The sequence below is a fragment of the Corythoichthys intestinalis genome, chromosome 16 (genome assembly GCF_030265065.1).
Source record: "Corythoichthys intestinalis isolate RoL2023-P3 chromosome 16, ASM3026506v1, whole genome shotgun sequence".
Classification (NCBI taxonomy): domain Eukaryota; kingdom Metazoa; phylum Chordata; class Actinopteri; order Syngnathiformes; family Syngnathidae; genus Corythoichthys; species Corythoichthys intestinalis.
This window is the reverse complement of record NC_080410.1, coordinates 43,526,605-43,549,996: the sequence shown is the minus strand read 5'-3', so window position 1 is coordinate 43,549,996 and position 23,392 is coordinate 43,526,605. Positions and strand designations below refer to the sequence as shown.

The following is a 23,392-nucleotide window of genomic DNA, read 5'->3' as shown; positions in this document are numbered from 1 at the left end:
TATTGTTGGAATGGAAAGATAAGACACAAGATGGATATATACATTCAACATACGGTACATAAGGACTGTATTTGTTTATAATAACAATAAATCAACAAGATGGCATTAACATTATTAACATTCTGTTCAAGCCATCCATGGATAGAAAGACTTGTAGTTCTTAAAAGAAAAATGTTAGTACAAGTTATAGAAATTTTATAATAAAACCACTCTTAATGTTTTCGTTTTAATAAAATTTTCAATCAAAAAAATAAACTAGTAGCCCGCCATTGTTGATGTCAATAATTACTTACACAATGCTCATGGGTGCTGAAGCCTATAAAATCAGTCACACCCAGCGCCAGCAGAGGGTGGCAAAACTCCATAAAACACAACAAGTGAGCGTTTCACTGTACTGTCATTTAAATCTGTCTGAGCGGGGCATCTGCGTTAATTGCGTCAAATATTTTAACGTGATTAATTTTAAAAAATTAATTAACGCCCGTTAACGCGATAATTTTGACAGCCCTACTTTTTTGTTTTCTTTAAATGTCGTCAGGCGGAGTTGCAGTAGGAAGTTAGGTCGAAAGTTCTTGGTCGTGTGCAGATGAGCGAGGTATTGCTCGTGTCCCGTTCAAGAACTGCCAGATTTCTAGCCATCAGCCACCTTGCTGTCTGTGAAAATGTGAGAAATGTCTTATTTGGTGGGATGAATGATTTGAAATCTTATCGAAATATCGACCAGTATTTGACTATTATCGAATTTACGTTTAATGTTAAACGTTAGGCTATAATAATCCATCTAAAAAGACACAGAAGGGGCAGATGTGCAAATTATATGGTGAAGTCAAGTGTAATGAACCTGCAGCCTCCTAGACCGACTGTGATTAAGCATTTTAAAAGGCTCTCGTCACATCACAAAACGGCCTATTGGACTAAATTCCATCTCCATTGTTCTTATTTCTCTCCCCTCTACTGGTCCTCGGGTCATGGTAATAACAGGGAATTAAATAAATTAATTAAAATTCAGCGGCCTAAATGAGCAGCGCGGTGCTGCGGGGGCGAGCGTGGATCTTTTTACATACACGTGTGCCGGAGTCCATTAGCGGGAGAAAAGATTTGCGCCGTTGCTTCAGGGCTGGATACACGTTCAATTGATTACTAATGCATTATTAATGCCGATTGAGGGGCAGGCTCGCATAGCCGGATGCAGTTTTACCCTCTCGGATGCACAACATACAGGCAAGACCTCGCTAGACCTCTGCACGGCTGCTATATGCGGCATCGCTTGTTATTGTACAGCAGGTCGAGCGTTTTATCAGCCGCCGAGATCACATCAAATAACCTCGTAAAGTTTTAAAACACGGGATCCAAACACATTCGATTATTAGATGCATCGCGATTTGACACATGACAATTCGATTACGATTCATAAATGTTCAAAAACGATGATTTTCCCTAATAACTTTATGACAGCCGCTCGTAGCGAAATGAAATTCAAGACACGTCTGCCGCCCGGACAACGTTATGATGGATCTGCCTGTTACTGAGCGAGAGATTTAATCCTTTTCAAAAGACTGGAAAATAAATTTGTGTATGAGACAGGCAAGGACCCGGCAGTCGCACTTTTGTGCGCAAGTTATTTTTTAGAGCGAGAGGGGAAGAGAGATAGTTTGTTGCTCCTTGTCAGTTGTCAAGCAGTAGTTTCAAGTCATGTCAATTGAAAAATCTCTTCAGTGTGTTGCTAAGACCCGTGTGCGTCTATAAGAGGTGAGTACACGAACCCTCTTGTACTGTTTAGCCTTTATTGTCGTTGTTTTTGAGATGTTAACAGTTAGCGTCAAGCGCTAAAGTAATTAGCTAATTGCTAACGTGTATTTCTATGTCCATTTGTGCGTTGTTTGTTGGTGCACAAAAGTTACTCCATATGCAGAACGTGTAAAACCATGATTAAGTGTAGCGGTAACACTACAAACAGGCGAAATTGTTTTCACATGTTTCTGTACTAAGTATAATGGTTAAAAGAAGTCTTATTTCTAAAGACACTTTGTTTCCGGAAAATGTGGAATTAATTCCACCTGTGTACATTTTATTGTATTGTTGAGAGAAATACGTACCGCATTTAAAATGGTTAATGTTTTTGCAATTTCCTGTAAAAAAAAACAACAACAAAAAAAACAGCAGTTTAAGGTCAGCTTTTTGTTGTATGGGCATGTTTCCATGGTTCCTGTTGAATCATTAGGACATTTTAAATAAATAATGGACATAAATTTGTTTGGCTACTTTATTAATTCGTAATGTACTATGCATCAATAATCGTGATAACCATGATCATCGTCAATACCGTGATCATCGTTCAATAATGTAATCGTAGCACCCTGAATCGTAATCGAATCCGAATCGTGGGTGCCTATAATGGCACACCCTTAACAACGACAAAACGATAACGAGCTAAAAACGTGGGAGACCAAAACATAATGAGCCTATTGCTAGTTTTCGTCTGATGAGAATGAGACGAAAATGTGCCTTAGTTTACGTCACGTGTTCACACTGTGTGACATTTTATGTGTAGTTAGTAGAGGCGTGCGAAATTTCCGATTCTTAGATTATTCGCGATTCGGCCGTTGAAAATTCGAGAACGATTCACAAACTTTCAAATTTTGATTATTGAATTATACCAGGTAAAGCGGAAGTGAAACACAGTCAGCGCGGTCTTTGGGAGGCAATGAGGAACGGACCGAGAGTAAATATCATGTTCAACTCATGCCGCTAGATAAAAAAAAAAAAAAAATCATACCTGACTGCGGCCGACAGCCGCTACAAACAACGCCCGGTTGCTATTTGCTACAAACAAACGGCTACAGTAGATATCATATATATGTAGAACTAGATGCAAAATAACAGACGACGGCGGTGTTAGAACATGTATTATTGAACAGAGACGCGAAATGACGGACTTGCCGGTGTTAGTAAATAGCCGCCATCTTAAAGCAGTAGACTTCTCTAGAAGGCTCTGTTGTAGCGAATCTAATTAACTTTTTATCTAAAATACTCCTAAATCGGCAAAATCTTGTCTTGAATCTATCTTTAAATGATGAAACAGTTTTAAAACTCTGACATGTCAAAAGTAGACAGAAGGGAAATTATGGAATAACGGGAGCAATTTTAACAACTGTACCGGTTGATTCTCAACAATAAATTAATTGAATGTAGTTTAAAGCTGCTGATACAGAATGGGGACTGGAGTATTTTATTTACTGCTATTTTTGTATATTTGTTTACTGTTATATGTTAACTTGATACTGAAATAGTAGTTTGGTTTAGCCTGAGAGGATTTTTGAATAATTTTGGAACTAATGTACAAAACTTAAAAAAAAAAAAAAAAATTTAATTAATTAAAAAAAAATAAAAAAATAATAATGTTTAAAAAAAAAGGAGGGGGGTGCATTAATAATGAATGAAATGAATGAATGAAATTTTATTGTCATCATCATCAGTATCATTGACAATCATTGATAATTGCAAAATGTGATATGATTTGTCCGAAGGAACCGAAGAAGACAAAGGCAGACGGGAGGAAGCATATGCTTATCAGTTCCCCGTCCCCCAAACAACTACAGACGCACATTCAGACATACATCAGATGTCCACAAATCTGTACAATAACACAATCAACAATCTGGGTTTAGTAACTGGGTTTAGTAACTCAAACGCAATCGTTTTATAATCAAATCGGAGCCTCTGAATCGTAATCGAATCGAATCGTTAGGTGCCCAAAGATTCCCAGCTCTAGTAGTTAGCCTGCTTCGTAGCAGTGTCTGGTTGTGACACTCATGTGACATGCTGCACCCCCCTCACTCATCAGGCTTGCACGGTAAGATTTGGTTTCTTATCGTGGCCTGAGAAAATATGCAATGCTGCTTTAGCCATTGAAGGTCTGTGCTGAGTGATCATCACATACAAAATGTAACTCATAGAGTTAGCATAGCATTCGCGTTAGCGTTAGGCTAATGCTAACGGTGAGCCACCTCTGAAACTCTCGGACAATTTTTTTTTTTTTTACATACAGTTCATGGCGTCAAGGTGGGTTTAATTCATTGAAATAATGTACTGTTTTCCTGCAGAGTGAGTATTATCACCAAGTTGGCATTGTCCTTCTAGATGCTACAACATGTGCTCGTCTGTCAATGTTCATTCGAAATTGGAAAATTCTCCTCAATGGATTATGCTTACCCTCAGAGGTTCCACTATATAAATACATGAGAACAAAACAGCGCCCGAGAGCATACAGTACGTGTCAAAGGGGAACACATGAACAATACAAAAGGAGCTAAGCAAAAACAAAGCGTCTCCTACTTGACTTGGTGGTCAACTAACACAGTGGGAAATACTAATAACAGTGCTGACACACGCACAAACAACAAATATTTACATCCGCGTCTCCTGCCCCCTCTCGCGCTGGGTTTAACACCACCACCGCTTCGTCAACTGGCACTTTAGCATGGCGACCGGTTCCCTCCCCCTACGCTTGCTAAATGTCCATCACCCAGAGGCCGCTTGGCACGGCACTGGCTGAGAGCATTGCAGCAGATGGTGAGCTGCTGTCTGTGTGTCAGGCCACTAGCAGGACACCCAGCAGTCCCTACTACTGCTCAGCCGCCTTCTCCTCGACACCCTCCGGCATCACGCCGACTAACCGGGTCACCTGCTGCCAGGCGTAAAAAAACAGCACGTACACATGCGGAAAAGTAACTAGGAATTGTGAGCTCAAGAAACGAGACACTTGAACCTAAAAGGAGCCCAAAAATTTGTTACATTTCTCCAAATAATTGTGCAAAATCACATACAGTAAGTGGAATTATCCAAAAAGTATGAAAAGTCGATTTATTTGAGAATGTTCTCTTAAATTTTTACAACAGTTTGAATCTTTTGTGATATGGCACATTCGTAAAATGAAATGTTGATATTTAGTTTTTCTTATGGAAATTCTGGATTTACATTGACAGTCTCCATGTAGTGTATATATCGATCTGTATGTCCGTGTTATACAAGGCACCAGAAGGAGCAGCACAATGTTAAATGAATTGAACCGAAAAACTTGACCAAAACGGTCAAATTCTATCTTAAAATGTTCTTACTATGTGTTATATGTGTATTATGCATAAGTAAAATATCATAACGTGTTGCGTTATAAGACCTTCTTTGAGGAAACTGAAACACATTACCTCATTGACTGCCATTGGCGGTGATACATGAAACAGAGTTGCTTTAAAACGGAGGAGCTTGACATTGACAACACTACTATACCACTAACACTAAACTAACCAAGGAAACTGATCATCAAATTTCCGGCCGTAGTATTTCATAAATTAACCCACTGACTGCCATTGACGAAGATTATATGTCCAATCCATATGGACTGGGAGTAGTGTCAGCGATCATTCCCTCAGAGTCAGAATTGATTATCTATCATCGTCAACGGCACTAAAAGTGATTTTTCTGTTTTATTATTTCATAGAATTCCCTGATTTAATGTTATTTCATAAATTAAGACGGTAGGCGTCTAATAGAACAGAATAGAAAAAGAACAGAACAGAATAGAATATAACCGAACTGGAACACAACAGCATTGGAACAGAAAAGAACAGGAACAGAACAGTACAATATAAAAAGAACAGAACATAACAGAATAGCATAGAATACAACATAACAGGAATAAGAATAGAATAGAATAGAATAGAATAGAATAGAATAGAATAGAATAGAATAGAATAAGAACCAGAACAGGAACAAGAGCGAGAATTGAAAAAGAACAGAACAAGAATAGAAAAAGAACAAATACAAGAAGAAATACAAGAACCGAAACAGAATAGAACAGAATAGAAACAGAAGAGTACAGAACAAGAACCAAATCAGAACCAGAATAGGAATAGGAACAACAATAGAAAAAGAACAGAATAGACAAAGAACACAAACGAACAGAACATAATATGAACAGAATAGAATAGAATAGAATAAAAACAGAACAGAATAGGAACAGAACAAAAACAGGAACAGAAGAGAAGAAGCAGAACAAGAAAAGAAAAATAACAGAATAGAAGAGAAAAAGAACAGAACAAGAACAGAAAAAGAACAGAATAGAATAGAAAAAGAACAGGGACAGAACATAATAAAATAGAAAAGGAACAGAACAAAACCAGAATGGGAACATCAACCAAATAGAAATTAGAATATAATAGAACAGAATAGGAACAGAACAGGAAAAGAACAACAACCAGAACAACAATAAGAATAGAACAAAAACACAAGAGAACATAACAGAACAGAATGGAATAGAACAGAATAAAAACCGGAACAGAAAAAGAACAGAATAGGAAGAGAACAGAACAGAACAATATGAACAGAATAGAATAGAACAGAACAAGAAAAGAACAAGAACAGATTAGAATAGAAAAAGAAGAAGAACAGCATAGAATAGAAAAAGAACAGAACAGCATAGAATAGGAAAAAAAACAGTAGAAGAACTGAACAAGAACAGAATAGAATAAGAACAGGCACAGAACATAATAGAATAGAATAAGAACAGGGACAGAATAGAATAGAATAGAATAGAATAGGAACAGAAAAAAACAGAACCAGAACAGGAACAACAACAAGAATAGAAAAAGAACAGAATAGAAACGGAACAGTAAAACAACCTGAATGGAATAGAATAGAATAGAATAGAATAGAATAGAATAGAATAGAATAGAATAGAATAGGAACAAGATCAGGAACCGGAACAAGACCAACAATAAAAAAAAGAACAGACTAGGAACATAATACAACATAATATCAACAGAATAGAAGAAAAAGAACAGAACAAGAACAGAATAGAATAGAAAAAGAACAGGTAGAATAGAATAGAATAGAATAGAATAGAATAGAATAGAATAGAATAGAATAGAATAGAATAGAATAGAATAGGAACAAAACAGAAACAGAGTAAAACAAGAACAGAACAAGAACCACAATCAGAACAGTCCTTCGTTTGAACTGGCAATGATTGTTTCAAGCAGCCTCGAACCGTGAACCACTGTGACTATACACTACAGGAAGAAGAAAACTTTTAAACACTCATTTGTTTACATCTCTGCTCTCTGCAAGGCTGACGTGCTAGTACAATAGCAAAAAAATCCCCAGCCCAGATCTCCACTGTTCCAGAAAAAGCTGGCTCGCCAAGCCAAGCCATTGCAGCTTGTGTTACAATTTGGCTCCTGTTCCGCAATGTTGATGAGAGGCATCCAAAAATGTGTCACTTGAAAAATATACTGAATGAGGAGCACTTTTTTTTTTTTTTTTTTTTTGCTTGTGAATGGATTTTTTTCTTTTTTGCTTCCTTGATGGAACGGGCATATTCCAGAGATGACAATGCCAGGATTCATCAGGCTCAAATTATGAAAGGGAGCCATATTTTTTTCAGTCCACATTAGGAGGCTTACCAGAGTGGTGCAACATATCCCGACATCAATCAGATTTTGGCCCAAAAAGAATGCAAATCTTGATTAAAATGAATACAGTGACAATCCAAAGCAAATGAATGCAGTAATCAAGAGGAGCAGTAGCTGAGTAACAAGAAAAATCATATTTTTCTTAGTCCGCTCCAGCCAGACAGCATGCTACTGGGTTTACTCAATATTGCACACGTTCTTTGTTTATTTATAAACTACACTCCGCATAATACGCCGCTTCCCTGACCCCCCGTAACGCTGCACACGCGTTGCCGCTGCGTTCAGACGAGGGTTATTGCAAATGAGCGTGTAATATTTACATGCCAGCGTGCTACGTAGCTTGTACGCTTATCGACTTGCTGACCGGGCTGGAAATGCTCGGCGATCCAAGGTGCCGGGCGGCGGGGGTTGCGTATGTGTGAATGTCAATAACGTTTGCTGACAAGTCAGAGCGTGGCGACGGCACAAGAGGGGAATCCGTGCATGTAATGCTGCCATATGTGCGCCTCTCTGCGTGATGTGTACCATAAATGCAATTCCATTTGAATATCATATGAATGCTGGAGAGAATTCCCTAGATATATTATTATGGTACATTGTTGCTTTGAGATATAAGGTAATAATTGTTCTGTCACCAGTAGCTCAGTGAGGTCGGCACAATGTGATAAAACAACTGGATAAATTGCAGCTAATTGCTAGCATGTTTTAGGTTGTTCGGGCTAGTAAACAGGACAAATGGACATTTAGTGCTATGTGTGTGACTTTTCACTCATTGGTGGCCACTGACGGTGATACATTTGAGCTGTGAGGGCTGGCAGCGAATGATCGTTCGATCATTTGCTGCCAGCCCTCACAGCTCATACAGATTGGACGTGGTTGGAATTGTTGTGCATACAGTTGACATGTACGCTTTCCTTATTATAGTTAGTCACCAGAGAGGATAAATTCTGTCTCGTCAGTCTTTCCTTTGTCCTGGGCCATGTGGCCGCACATGTGGTCTATGTATTCTATGCTATGTTCTATGTTGCTTTCCTGCACCTCCCATCCTATTGTTTGCCCCTGAATAAAGAGGGGTGCTATCACAGCAACTGGGAGAGCAGCAACCAACCTCCACAAAAGCTACATCGACTTCCTGTGTGTTTTTAGCCAAGATACAGTAGGTGCATAGAGTTCATAATATATTGATGGGACGGGGCCGATTAATAGAGGGACTATCTCTATCAAAGCTGACCGAGTGGAAACACAGACAAAGCGCTTTTAACGTTGAAAATTCTTGTGACTAAATGCTTAAATTCCCGAATTCTTAATAGATAGGGATGTAAAACAGTCTCGATTCTTGGTTAAAAGCAAAAAAAAAATAAAAAAATAAAACGGGCAGTTAGCATTTATTTTACGTAAATATGTCGAATGAGCTGCTAGTCTTTAATGGCGCCGCCTTATCACCACAAAGGCTTTTTATGTTGAAAATTCTTGTGAATAAATGCTTAAATCCCTGAATTCTTTAATAATATGGACGTAAAACAGTCTCGATTCTTCATTAAAGGCAAAAAAAACAAACAAACGGGCAGTTAGCATTTATTTTACGTAAATATGTCGAATTTGCTGCTAGTCTTTAATGGCGCCGCCTTATCAACACAAAGGCTTTTTACGTTGAAAATTCTTGTGAATAAATGCTTAAATCCCTGAATTCTTTAAAGATATGGAGGTAAAACTGTCTCGATTCTTGGTTAAAAGCAAAAAAAAAAAAACAAAACAAAAAAAAAAAAAACGGGCAGTTAGCATTTATTTTACGTAAATACAGTATGTCGAATGTGCTGATAGTCTTTAAGCCACTGTGGCGCCGCTTTATCACCACAAAGAGCTTTTTACGTAGAAAATTTTTGTGAAGAAATGCATAAATCCCTGAATTCTTTATAGATATGAACGAAAAACAGTCTCAATTCTTGGTTAAAAGCAAAAAAACAAAAACAAAAAAAAACGGACAGTTAGCATTTAGTTTACGTAAATATGTCGAATTTGCTGCTAGTCTTTAATGGCGCCGCCTTATAAACACAAAGGCTTTTTACGTTGAAAATTCTTGTGAATAAATGCTTAAATCCCTGAATTCTTTAAAGATATGGAGGTAAAACTGTCTCGATTCTTGGTTAAAAGCAAAAAAAAAAAAAAAAAAAAAAAAAAAAAAGGGCAGTTAGCATTTATTTTACGTAAATACAGTATGTCGAATGTGCTGATAGTCTTTAAGCCACTGTGGCGCCGCTTTAGCACCACAAAGAGCTTTTTACGTAGAAAATTTTTGTGAATAAATGCATAAATCCCTGAATTCTTTATAGATATGGACGAAAAACAGTCTCAATTCTTGGTTAAAAGCAAAAAAACAAAAACAAAAAAAACCGAATAGTTAGCATTTAGTTTACGTAAATATGTCAAATGTGCTGCTAATCTTTAAGCCACTGTGGTGCCGCCTAATCACTACAAACAGCTTTTTAAGTTGAAAATTCTTGTGAATAAATGCTTAAATTCCTGAATTATTTACAGATATGAACGTAAAACAGTCTCGATTCTTGGTGAAAAGCAAAAAACGGGCAGTTAGCATTTATTTTATGTAAATATGTCAAATGTGCTGCTAGTCTTTAAGCCACTGTGTTGACGCCTTATCACCACAAAGAGCTTTTTACGTTAAAATTCTTGTGAATAAATGCTTAAATCCCTGAATTCTTTACAGATATGAACGTAAAACAGTCTCGATTCTTGGTGAAAAGCAAAAAACGGGCAGTTAGCATTTATTTTATGTAAATATGTCAAATGTGCTGCTAGTCTTTAAGCCACTGTGTTGACGCCTTATCACCACAAAGAGCTTTTTACGTTAAAATTCTTGTGAATAAATGCTTAAATCCCTGAATTCTTTAATAATATGGACGTAAAACAGTCTCGATTCTTCATTAAAGGCAAAAAAAACAAACAAACGGGCAGTTAGCATTTATTTTACGTAAATATGTCGAATGAGCTGCTAGTCTTTAACGGCGCTGCCTTATCACCACAAAGGCTTTTTACGTTGAAAAGTTCTGTGAATAAATGCTTAAATCCCTGAATTCTTTACAGATATGGACGTAAAACAGACTCGATTCTTGGTTAAAAAAAACAAACAAACAGAAAAAAACGGGCAGTTAGCATATATTTTACGTAAATATGTCGAATGTGCTGATAGTCTTTAAGCCACTGTGGCGCCGCTTTATCACCACAAAGAGCTTTTTATGTAGAAGATTCTTGTGAATAAATGCATAAATCCCTGAATTCTTGATAGATAAGGACGTAAAACAGTCTCAATTCTTGGTTAAAAGCAAAAAAAACAAAAACAAAAAAAAACCGGACAGTTAGCATTTAGTTTACGTAAATATGTCAAATGTGTTGCTAATCTTTAAGCCACTGTGGTGCCGCCTAATCACTACAAACAGCTTTTTAAGTTGAAAATTCTTGTGAATAAATGCTTAAATTCCTGGATTCTTTACAGATATGAACGTAAAACAGTCTCGATTCTTGGTGAAAAGCAAAAAACGGGCAGTTAGCATTTATTTTATGTAAATATGTCAAATGTGCTGCAAGTCTTTAAGCCTCTGTGTTGACGCCTTATCACCACAAAGAGCTTTTTACTTTAAAATTCTTGTGAATAAATGCTTAAATCCCTGAATTATTTAATAATATGGACGTAAAACAGTCTCGATTCTTCATTAAAGGCAAAAAAAAAACAAAAAAAACGGCCAGTTAGCATTTATTTTACGTAAATATGTCGAATTTGCTGCTAGTCTTTAAGCCACTGTGGCGCCGCCTTATTACCACAAAGAGCTTTTTACGTTGAAAATTATTGTGAATAAATGCGTAAATCCCTGAATTCTTTATAGATATGGATGTAAAACAGTCCCGATTCTTTGTTAAAAGAGCAAAGAACCGGGCAGTCAGCATTTATTTTACGTAAATATGTCAAATGTGCTGCTAGTCTTTAAGCCAGTGTTATCACCACAAAGAGATGTTTACGTTGAAAATTCTTGTGAATAAATGCTTAAATCCCTGAATTCATTATAGATATGGACATAAAGCAGTCTCGTTTCTTGGTTAAAAGCAAAAAAAAAGAAGGGCAGTTAGCATTTATTTTACGTAAATATGTCGAATGTGCTGCTAGTCTTTAAGCCACTGTGGCGCTGTCTTATCACTACAAAGAGCTTTTTACCTTGAAAATTCTTGTGAATAAATGCGTAAATACCTGAATTCTTTATAGATATGGACATAAAACAGTCTTGATTCTTGGTTAAAAGCAAAAAAAACAAAACAAAAAAAACCGGACAGTTAGCATTTATTTTACGTAAATATGCCGAATGTGCTGCTAGTCTTTAAGCCAATGTGGCACCCCCTTATCACCACATAGAGCTTTTTACGATGAAAATTCTTGTGAATAAATGCTTAAATCTCTGAAACCTTTACAGATATGAGCGTAAAACAGTCTCGATTCTTGGTTAAAAAAAAAAAAAAAAAAAAAAAAGAGCAGTTAGCATTCATTTTATGTAAATAATGCAAATTATGACGTCAATGCCGTAGAGGTTAATTTCTCCTACTGATTTTTTTCACGTTTCAAAATGCATCCATGGTATGATGAATATAATAATTACCTTGAATCCTCGAACAAATCACTCCTGAGACAATCCTTCCTGTTTTTATGCGGTACAGCTTTCGTACTTTTTCAACCTAAATCCGGCGTTGGATCGCTGCAAGTGTTTGAGAATAACTGCGACCGACTGATGTGGAGTGTGGGATGGCCCCATACTTGAAGGCGTGGCGCAGTGTCTTAGGAAGGTGTCTTGTCAATATCATTATGAAGTCTATGGTAGGTGTTCATAAACCTAGCTTCAAAACTAACATTATTTTGGTCCTTCGAGCCGGATTGTAATGTAAACTATGTTGCTTTTGGCTATGCGTCATAACCTGCATTGTTCGTGAGTTATATGGTGGCAGAATGTTACTTTCAATTGGTATCAACTCCCTTCATGTTCTTTTTAGCCAAGCTAGGTGTACATTAACCTAGCTTCAAATCTAACAGACGTTTATCGGTGAACGAGTTCAACCTGGATGCACTTTGCTTGATCACAACATGAGAGTTAACGAACCTGACCTACCTTGAGAGGATGGCGCGACGTTACCGAGCGCCAACGCGCACGTCAACATAAACCAGACTGCGAGAGCCATGACGGATGGCGCTGGGTGAAGGCGAAGTGGTGGAAGGGGGTGGGCGTGCTCAGCTTACGCCCTCTCTGGGTGCCGACCTGAAAGAAAAGAAAAACATGTCACAATTGTTGGTTTACAGCGAGGGCGGTCAGGTAGATTGATGGAAAGCAAGGCAGTGTCGACGGCGACAGCTGTCACCGCGAACGGTTCGTCACTCCGCCGCGATTGGACGCTTGATTGAAGCAGACACGCGACATATGTCGTGGGGCCTTTAATGCGGCCGTATTCAACATGTGCACAAGATGAAAAATACTCATTGTGTGTGCGTGTGTTAGTCGGTCGGTAGTGCCGCAGGACTCGCACATCTCATTTGCCTAATGAAATAAATCACAATCTGGAACTTTAGCTCTTGATTTTTTGACAGTGAAGCCTGCTCGGGCCCTCTGGGGGCTTAAAGAGCGTAAACAGCAGAGACGTGACTGCCGAGGCCCACTCCTGCTGAGCTTGCCGTCGCCGTCTGTGTGTGTGCGCGCGTTTTTTGGGGGGATTGTGGCGGGCTGCGGTGGCAGGGCGACGGCTTTCAGAGGATTGCTTTCATCCCTGCCAAACTCCATCCCCTTTTTATTTGATGGATGCTACCAACATCCATACAAATTCCATATACGAGTGGACGTGGTTGAAAAAAAGTCACCTCTCGATCGATAATTAATCAATCAGGGGTTTAGCTGGAAGACAAAGAATCTTGCTTCATCTTATGAATATTTGTTTTTTGCTGCCAGCATCTGATTGTTAATTTGCAAAGTGAAAGACACTGAAAAAATACATACATGCATTTTATACCCATTAGCGCTAATTGTCAAAGTTTGACAGTAATCTTTTGATTAATCCAATACACAGTGCAGGCCAAAAGTATTGGCACCCTTGCAATTCTGTCAGATAATGCTCAAATTCTCCCAGAAAATGATTGCAATTACAAATTCTTTGGTAGTAATATCTTAATTTATTTTGGTTGCAATGAAAAAAAAAAACACACAAAAGAGAATGAAAAAAAAAATCATAATCATTTTAAACAAAACTCCAAAAATGGGCTGGACAAAAGTATTGGCACCCTCAACCTAATACTTGGCAGCACTACCTTTAGACAAAATAACTGCGAACAACTGCTTCCGGTAACCATCAATGAGTTTTTTTACAATGCTCTGCTGGAATTTTAGACCAATCTTTTTTGGCCAACTGCTCCAGGTCTGAGATTTGAAGGGTGCCTTCTCCAAACTGCCATTTTCAGATCTTTCCACAGGTGTTCTATGGGATTCAGGTCTGGACTCATTGCTGGCATTTAGAAGTTTCCAGTGCTTTCTCTGAAACCATTTTCTAGTGCTTTTTCAAGTGTGTTTTGGGTCATTGTCTTGCTGGAAGACCCATGACCTCTGAGGGAGACCCAGCTTTCTCACACTGGGCCCTACATTATGCTGCAAAATTTATTGTTAGTCTTCACACTTCAAAATGCCATGCACACGGTCAAGCAGTCCAGTGCCAGAGGCAGCAAAGCAACTAGGGCTGCAACTATCGAATATTTAAGTAATCGAGTAATCAACTCAAAATGCTATCGATTAATCGAGTAATCGGATAAAACATACGGTATAGGGTTGTTGCGATCATTATTTTTTTTGCTCCCGATCCGATCGTTTTAGTTTGAGTATCTGCCGATCCTGATATTTCCCGATCCGATTGCTTTTTTTTTTTTTTTGCTCCCGATTCAATTCCAATCATATCCACTTTGGCAATGCATTAAGAAAAAAATGAATAAAACTCGGACGAATATATACATTCAACATAGTACTGTATTTGTTTATTATGACAACAAATCCTCAAGATGGCATTTACATTATTAAAATTCTTTCTGTGAGGGGGATCCACGGATAGAAAGACTTGTAATTCTTAAAGGATAAATGTGACTTTGTATAAAGTGACTAAATATTGCCATCTAGTGTATTTGTTGAGCTTTCAGTAAATGATAGTGCAGCCATTTAACTTCTGCCCAAATGCATGATGGGAAGTGCAACCATGACTGTGCGTAGGTGCATCAAGTGATATATCTTCTCTGCGCTGGGAAAGAACACAGGGTGTTAAGAAAATGATCAACTACTACCTTTCTTCCCCTCATTGCCTCCCACATTATTTTTAATTGCTGAGAGAGGTATTGTAAGGCTTTAACCACACAAAAAAAGGCTCCAAAGGCTGTCAAAATTCTCTCCACTCATTATACGCTGCCTTTTAGCGCTACAGTGCCTTGCAAAAGTATTCGGCCCCCTTGAATCTTGCAACCTTTCGCCACATTTCAGGCTTCAAACATAAAGATATGAAATTTAATTTTTTTGTCAAGAATCAACAAGAAGTGGGAAACAATTGTGAAGTGGAACAACATTTATTGGATAATTTAAACTTTTTTAACAAATAAAAAACTGAAAAGTGGGGCGTGCAATATTATTCGGTCCCTTTACTTTCAGTGCAGCAAACTCACTCCAGAAGTTCAGGGAGGATCTCTGAATGATCCAATGTTGTCCTAAATGACCGATGATGATAAATAGAATCCACCTGTGTGTAATCAAGTCTCCGTATAAATGCACCTGCTCTGTGATAGTCTCAGGGTTCTGTTTAAAGTGCAGAGAGCATTATGAAAACCAAGGAACACACCAGGCAGGTCCGAGATACTGTTGTGGAGAAGTTTAAAGCCGGATTTGGATACAAAAAGATTTCCCAAGCTTTAAACATCTCAAGGAGCACTGTGCAAGCCATCATATTGAAATGGAAGGAGCATCAGACCACTGCAAATCTACCAAGACCCGGCCGTCCTTCCAAACTTTCTTCTCAAACAAGGAGAAAACTGATCAGAGATGCAGCCAAGAGGCCCATGATCACTCTGGATGAACTGCAGAGATCTACAGCTGAGGTGGGAGAGTCTGTCCATAGGACAACAATCAGTCGTACACTGCACAAATCTGGCCTTTCTGGAAGAGTGGCAAGAAGAAAGCCATTTCTCAAAGATATCCATAAAAAGTCTCGTTTAAAGTTTGCCACAAGCCACCTAGGAGACACACCAAACATGTGGAAGAAGGTGCTCTGGTCAGATGAAACCAAAATTGAACTTTTTGGCCACAATGCAAAACGATATGTTTGGCGTAAAAGCAACACAGCTCATCACCCTGAACACACCATCCCCACTGTCAAACATGGTGGTGGCAGCATCATGGTTTGGGCCTGCTTTTCTTCAGCAGGTACAGGGAAGATGGTTAAAATTGAAGGGAAGATGGATGCAGCCAAATACAGGAACATTCTGGAAGAAAACCTGTTGGTATCTGCACAAGACCTGAGACTGGGACAGAGATTTATCTTCCAACAGGACAATGATCCAAAACATAAAGCCAAATCTACAATGGAATGGTTCAAAAATAAATGTATCCAGGTGTTAGAATGGCCAAGTCAAAGTCCAGACCTGAATCCAATCGAGAATCTGTGGAAAGAGCTGAAGACTGCTGTTTACAAACACTCTCCATCCAACCTCACTGAGCTCGAGCTGTTTTGCAAGGAAGAATGGGTAAGAATGTCAGTCTCTCGATGTGCAAAACTGATAGAAACATACCCCAAGCAACTTGCAGCTGTAATTGGAGCAAAAGGTGGCGCTACAAAGTATTAACGCAAGGGGGCCGAATAATATTGCACGCCCCACTTTTCAGTTTTTTATTTGTTAAAAAAGTTTAAATTATCCAATAAATTTTGTTCCACTTCACGGTTGTGTCCCACTTGTTGTTGATTCTTGACAAAAAATTAAAATTTTATATCTTTATGTTTGAAGCCTGAAATGTGGCGAAAGGTTGCAAGGTTCAAGGGGGCCGAATACTTTTGCAAGGCACTGTATCTGTAGGTAAAACAGCGTCTATATAAATTTAACACGACAATGCGTGAGTGGGCCGTGCAGCGCATGCGTTAATTATTTAACGTGATTCATTAAAAAAAAAAATAATTAATTATCGCCGTTAACGCAATAAATTTGATAGCTCTACTTTAAGTCAAAACTACTCTGAATGAGTGTAAGACATTTTGTCTGTAAACGTTAAATACAATTAGAAAACGAGTTAAATAAAAAATATATATTAAAAAAAGGCATGTCCGATATTTTTTTGCCGATTCTGATACTTTGAAAATGACGTGATCGGACCCATCTTTAATACGGTATCTATTTTTAGGTGAAGAGCAATTGCAATAAAGACAAAATAAGACATTCCATCTAATATTTAACCATTTCCAGTCAATCAATGTCTTTATTTTCGATGTACATTGTTGAAAACAGCCAACAATTACATCTCAGATGTAACTAGAATAAAAAAAAAGACAAATTCACTGCTTTCACTCAAAAAACTTTTAGATCTTATAAAAGAATAATTATATATATATAATTTCTTACCTAAAAATGCCATTACACTTCATAACACACATCACTTAAAAGTTGGGTGTTTTTCCCACGTGTTTCAATTGAATTTCTATTTGTGTCAAGCTATTTTAAGTTCTCGTTAAGTTTTAAGTTAGTCTAAACTAAGTCCTGATAGGATTTTGAGTTTTTGCAGTGTTCAGAATAAATGTATGACACCTGCTGTATTGGAGCACATTAGGGAACAGTGCTACTTAGTGTTTTATCCAACAATGATTACTGAGCTAAAATTGACAGCATTATTAAGTGTTTATTTTACACCCTCATCACTCTACAGTGCTATGTTTTCACAGATTTAATAAAGCCTGTATGTAAGACACGTTAGCCACGCATCGACAGTGGTCATAATTCGGAGAAACTTCGCCCTCCGCAGGGCTAACGTTACGTGAATGAGTGACAGTAACGTTCAACTTATTTATTAGCGCTTAGAAGTCTACTGCTTATTTCGCATCGAGTTCAACATACATGTGATCTCTATGAGACGCATCAGACGCTACCTGCTACCACCGTAGCATCATGCGGGCTAGTTTTTAGCAACGTCTGCGCCGTTTGTAGCAGCTGTCGGCTGCAGTGAGTTTTTTTTGTTTGTTTTTTTATTGCTTCTTCCTCTACGCACGTGACATCAGCACGTTGTCCCGCATTAAAAGTAGCCCGGGCAAAACGTGATGCTTAGAGCTGTCAAAATTAAATGATTACTCGAGGTGAATAAAATTATTCGGATCAGTTTTTAAACTCGAGTTACTCGAGTTGCTCGAGGATTTGTTTCAGCTCTCAAAGCAACCTCAAAGCATCAGAGAACTTCTGCCATGTTTGACTGGGGGGACCGTGTTCTTTTCTTCCAAAACGTTTTTGGCTTTCTCAGTTAAGTTTTGGCAAACTCCAGTCTGGCTTTTTTATGTCTCTGGGTCAGAAGTGGGGTCTTCCTGGGAATCCTACCATAGAGTCCCTTTTCATTCAGATGCCGACGGATAGTACGGGTTGACACCGTTGTACCCTCGGACTGCAAGACGGCTTCAACTTGTTTGGATGTTAGTCGAGGTTCTTTATCCATCATCCGCACAATCTTTCCTTGAAATCACTCGTCAATTTTTCTTTTTCGTCCACATTTAGGGAAGTTAGCCACAGGATTTACAGCCACATAGGATTTACATTTATTGATGACACTGCGCACGGTAGACACAGGAAAATTCAGGTCTTTGGAGATGGACTTGAAGCCTTGAGATTGCCCATGCTTCCTCACAATTTTGCTTCTCAAGTGTTCAGACAGTTCTTTGGTCTTCTTTTCTCCGTGCTCAATGTGGTATACACAAGGAAAGAGGTTGAGTCAACTTTAATCCATTTTAACTGGCTACAAGTGTGATTTAGTTATTGCCATCGCCTGTCATGTGCCACAGGTAAGTAACCGGTGCTGTTAATTACACAAATTAGAGAAGCATCACATAATTTTTCACAGGGTGCAAATACTTTTGCCCGGCCCATTTTTGGAGTTTTGTTTAAAATTATAATGATTTAATTTTTTCCCATTTTCTTTTGTGTTTTTTCATAGCGAGCAAAATATATGAAGATATTACTACCAAAGCATTTGTAATTGCAATCATTTTCTGGGAGAAATTGAGCATTATCTGACAGAATTGCAGGGGTGCCTATACTTTTGGTCAGCACTGTAACAAAAAAAAAAAAAAAATGCAATTATTCAACAAGCTAATCAAATTACCAAAAAATCGAACAGTCATTTCAAGAACTGAGCTACAAACCAACAATCATATACTGTAACTACCCTATCAACTTAAGAATAAACACACCAATCACTTTTATTTGCAAAATAATGACCAACAACCTAATACGTTTTTTTGTCAACCAACTGATCTAGCAACCGACCAACAATTAAATAATTTATCTAACCTACAAACTTAAGAAGCAACTGACCACTTCATTAGCCAAATACAGTAACGACAACCAACACACCAACCAACCAACCAACACACCAACACACCAACACACCAACCAACCAACCAACCAACCAACCAACCAACCAACCAACCAACCAACCAACCAACCAACCAACCAACCAACCAACCAACCAACCAACCAACCGGCAACAAATGAAAAGCTAACCAGCTAGCTGATCAAGCAAGTAAGCAACTACCCAACAACAACAAATACAGTAACTACCCAACCAATGTATAAAGAAAGAACCACTAAATCACCTTATTAGCCAAATAACTATGGCCTATATTTACACCACAGGGTATGATACTTGATTATAATTTTTTTGTAAAAGGCAATTTTGCTTTTGTAGATTCATATAGCAAAAACACGAGAACGGAATGTGGCCACGAAGTATGTGCTGTCAATAGCAGTGAAATCAGAACATTTGCAGCCAATTTCTTTATGTTGGGAGCATTTACAGGTCACTTTCTGTTCATTTTAGCGCATTTACGAGTAACTTCCTTCAGTGGTTGAGTTTTACCCATGTTGACATTTACAGGCCTCTCTAATCTTTTCAAGTAGGAGAACTTGCACAATTGGTGGTTGACTAAATACTTATTTGCCCCACTGTAATCAGGAACCTAAAATCAACAGGAAGTGTCTCAGAAAATACCCCCAAATCAACATGAAATGACCTGAAATACCCCAAAATTAAACTCACTGGTTGCCATTGACTGCCATAGACTTGTTTGAAGTAGGAGGGATGGCAGCAAATGAACGAAGCCACATTTTTGCAGAATGTGGCGGCGGTCCGAACTGTCAATACACCACCTCTAGTTCCAACCCAACTAAAATATTGTTCTTCATTTTCTGAAAGTGACGTGATATTATTGATTTGTTTTAAAAACAAGCCGCCAGATCGTCATCTCTCCTGGTTTCCCTTCATCGGCCGCCATTTGGCTTCCCCTCCAACGGCCCCTCCTCGCTATGACCTTCTCTGATATTTACCCATCTCCCCAGTGGCACACCGCCTGGCCCAAAGCTGCGACCCGCTGGGTGTCGCCGCGTGGATTAACGCGCCAGAAACGAACGCTGACAGAGTGAGACCGGGCGAAAAAAAGCTCTTCGCACGTAAGTTGCGTTCTCGCTTTAAATCAGGTGTGCCTTGTTTTTCATGTCAGCGCAGAGAATGACCAACAGCTTAAAGAAAAGGACAAGCCCGGAGGGAGCGCAGACAGGAGAAAAACAAGAGTAAAGAGACAGTAATAACTAGTAATAGATGCGCTATAGGACGGCAGCTCCCCTCCATTTTGCAATTTAACGCTCAGAAAGCAGACGCCTCCCGCTGAGTGAAGGCCCCTTGTTTCTTAAACTTTTGAGCTTTTAATAAGAAAAATCAGTCTTTTGCAGCTCTCCCCTGTAACTGCTTCAGTCTGTACCTTTGGACAATAGCTCTCCCGTGGCCTCAAACGATGAGGAGAGCGGGTAGGGCGGTCGTAATGACAGCGCAGAGTGCAGGGATGAAAAAGTGTGAGCTGGAAAAATGCTTTCTATTTTGTGACCTAAAAAAACGGAAAGCGAGCAAGGTGCGCTTTTAATGTAGTAGGAAGGAATGATGAATGAAGGGAAACAACGGCATGACAAGACGACCAAACTGGGAAAAGAGGGCGCAGAAGAAAGCGGAGTTAATGGCAAACACGAGAAACCTGGGAACAAATGAGCTAAGGAAGTGTTTTGCTGTGACGATATATACGTCGTGGGAGATTTTCCACAAAGTCGGATTTTCTGCCAACAGTGTAACTGTTCTCAGAAATTGCATTTTCTTTTTCAGAAAAGTTGTTGAAACAAAGTTTTACTTCCTCGCTTCGCAAATACAGCTTCACTGTTCTAAAAAATTGTGAAAAGATCTACTACCGTAATTTCCCGAATATAACGCACACTTTGTTTCCCTAAAATCAACTTGTAAAATCATGATGCGCATTATAAACGGGTACATGGATGGAGACAGAAATATATATATATATATATATATATATATATATATATACAGTGTCTTGCAAAAGTATTCGGCCTCCTTGAATCTTGCAACCTTTCGCCACATTTCAGGCTTCAAACATAAAGATATGAAATTTAATTTTTTTGTCAAGAATCAACAACAAGTGGGACACAATCGTGAAGTGGAACAACATTTATTGGATAATTTAAACTTTTTTAACAAATAAAAAACTGAAAAGTGGGGCGTGCAATATTATTCAGCCCCTTTAATTTCAGTGCAGCAAACTCACTCCAGAAGTTCAGTGAGGATCTCTGAATGATCCAATGTTGTCCTAAATGACCGATGATGATAAATAGAATCCACCGGTGTGTAATCAAGTCTCCGTATAAATGCACCTGCTCTGTGATAGTCTCAGGGTTCTGTTTAAAGTGCAGAGAGCATTATGAAAACCAAGGAACACACCAGGCAGGTCCGAGATACTGTTGTGGAGAAGTTTAAAGCCGGATTTGGATACAAAAAGATTTCCCAAGCTTTAAACATCTCAAGGAGCACTGTGCAAGCCATCATATTGAAATGGAAGGAGCATCAGACCACTGCAAATCTACCAAGACCCGGCCGTCCTTCCAAACTTTCTTCTCAAACAAGGAGAAAACTCATCAGAGATGCAGCCAAGAGGCCCATGATCCTCTCTGGATGAACTGCAGAGATCTACAGCTGAGGTGGGAGAGTCTGTCCATAGGACAACAATCAGTCGTACACTGCACAAATCTGGCCTTTATGGAAGAGTGGCAAGAAGAAAGCCATTTCTCAAAGATATCCATAAAAAGTCTCGTTTAAAGTTTGCCACAAGCCACCTGGGAGACACACCAAACATGTGGAAGAAGGTGCTCTGGTCAGATGAAACCAAAATTGAACTTTTTGGCCACAATGCAAAACGATATGTTTGGCGTAAAAGCAACACAGCTCATCACCCTGAACACACCATCCCCACTGTCAAACATGGTGGTGGCAGCATCATGGTTTGGGCCTTCTTTTCTTCAGCAGGGACAGGGAAGATGGTTAAAATTGACGGGAAGATGGATGCAGCCAAATACAGGAACATTCTGGAAGAAAACCTGTTGGTATCTGCACAAGACCTGAGACTGGGACGGAGATTTATCTTCCAACAGGACAATGATCCAAAACAAAGCCAAATCTACAATGGAATGGTTCAAAAATAAACGTATCCAGGTGTTAGAATGGCCAAGTCAAAGTCCAGACCTGAATCCAATGGAGAATCTGTGGAAAGAGCTGAAGACTGCTGTTCACAAACACTCTCCATCCAACCTCACTGAGCTCGAGCTGTTTTGCAAGGAAGAATGGGCAAGAATGTAAGTCTCTCGATGTGCAAAACTGATAGAAACATACCTCAAGTGACTTGCAGCTGTAATTGGAGCAAAAGGTGGCGCTACAAAGTATTAACGCAAGGGGGCCGAATAATATTGCACGCCCCACTTTTCAGTTTTTTATTTGTTAAAAAAGTTTAAATTATCCAAAAAATTTTGTTCCACTTCACGATTGTGTCCCACTTGTTGTTGATTCTTGACAAAAAATTAAAATTTTATTTTTTTATGTTGGAAACCTGAAATGTGGCGAAAGGTTGCAAGGTTCAAGGGGGCCCAATACTTTTGCAAGGCACTGTATATATATATATGTGTAGGGCTGTCAAAATTATGACGTTAACGGGCGGTAATTAATTTTTAAAATTAATCACGTTAAAATATTTGACGCAATTAACGCACATGCCCCGCTCAGATTAAAATGACAGCAGTGTAATGTCCGCTTGTTGTTTTGTTAATTGGCGCCCTCTGTTGGCGCTTGGGTCCAAATGATTTTATGGGTTTGGGGAGTGAGCATGGTGTAATGACATCAACAATGGCGAGCTACTAGTTTATTTTTTGATTGAAAATTTTACAAATTTTAATGAAACGAAAACATTAAGAGGGGTTTTAATATAAAATTTCTATAACTTGTACTAACATTTATCTTTTAAGAACTTCCAAGTTTTTCTATCCATGGGTCGCTTCAAGAGAATGTTAATAATGTTAATGCCATCTTGTTGATTTATTGTTATAATACACAAATACAGTACTTATGTACTGTATATTGAATGTATATATCCGTCTTGTGTCTCATCTTTTCAACAACAATAATTTACAGGAAAATATGGCATATTTTATAGATGGTTTGAATTGTGATTAATTACGATTAATTAATTTTTATGCTGTAATTAACTCGATTAAAAATTTAAATGGTATGAAA

General features: G+C 38.5%; 1 protein-coding gene across 8 annotated transcripts in view; it reads right to left on the bottom strand.

The window, feature by feature from the left end:
• LOC130932163 (adhesion G protein-coupled receptor L1-like) overlaps positions 1 to 23,392 on the bottom strand; it is a 510,564-nt gene that overhangs the window by 274,220 nt on the left and 212,952 nt on the right. For all 8 annotated transcript variants that reach the window (XM_057861607.1, XM_057861610.1, XM_057861613.1 and 5 more), the window contains one exon: positions 12,632 to 12,778. In XM_057861607.1, the coding sequence (XP_057717590.1) occupies positions 12,632 to 12,701 (70 nt within the window). In that variant the 5' untranslated portion in view covers positions 12,702 to 12,778. The remainder of the gene's footprint in view (positions 1 to 12,631; positions 12,779 to 23,392) is intronic.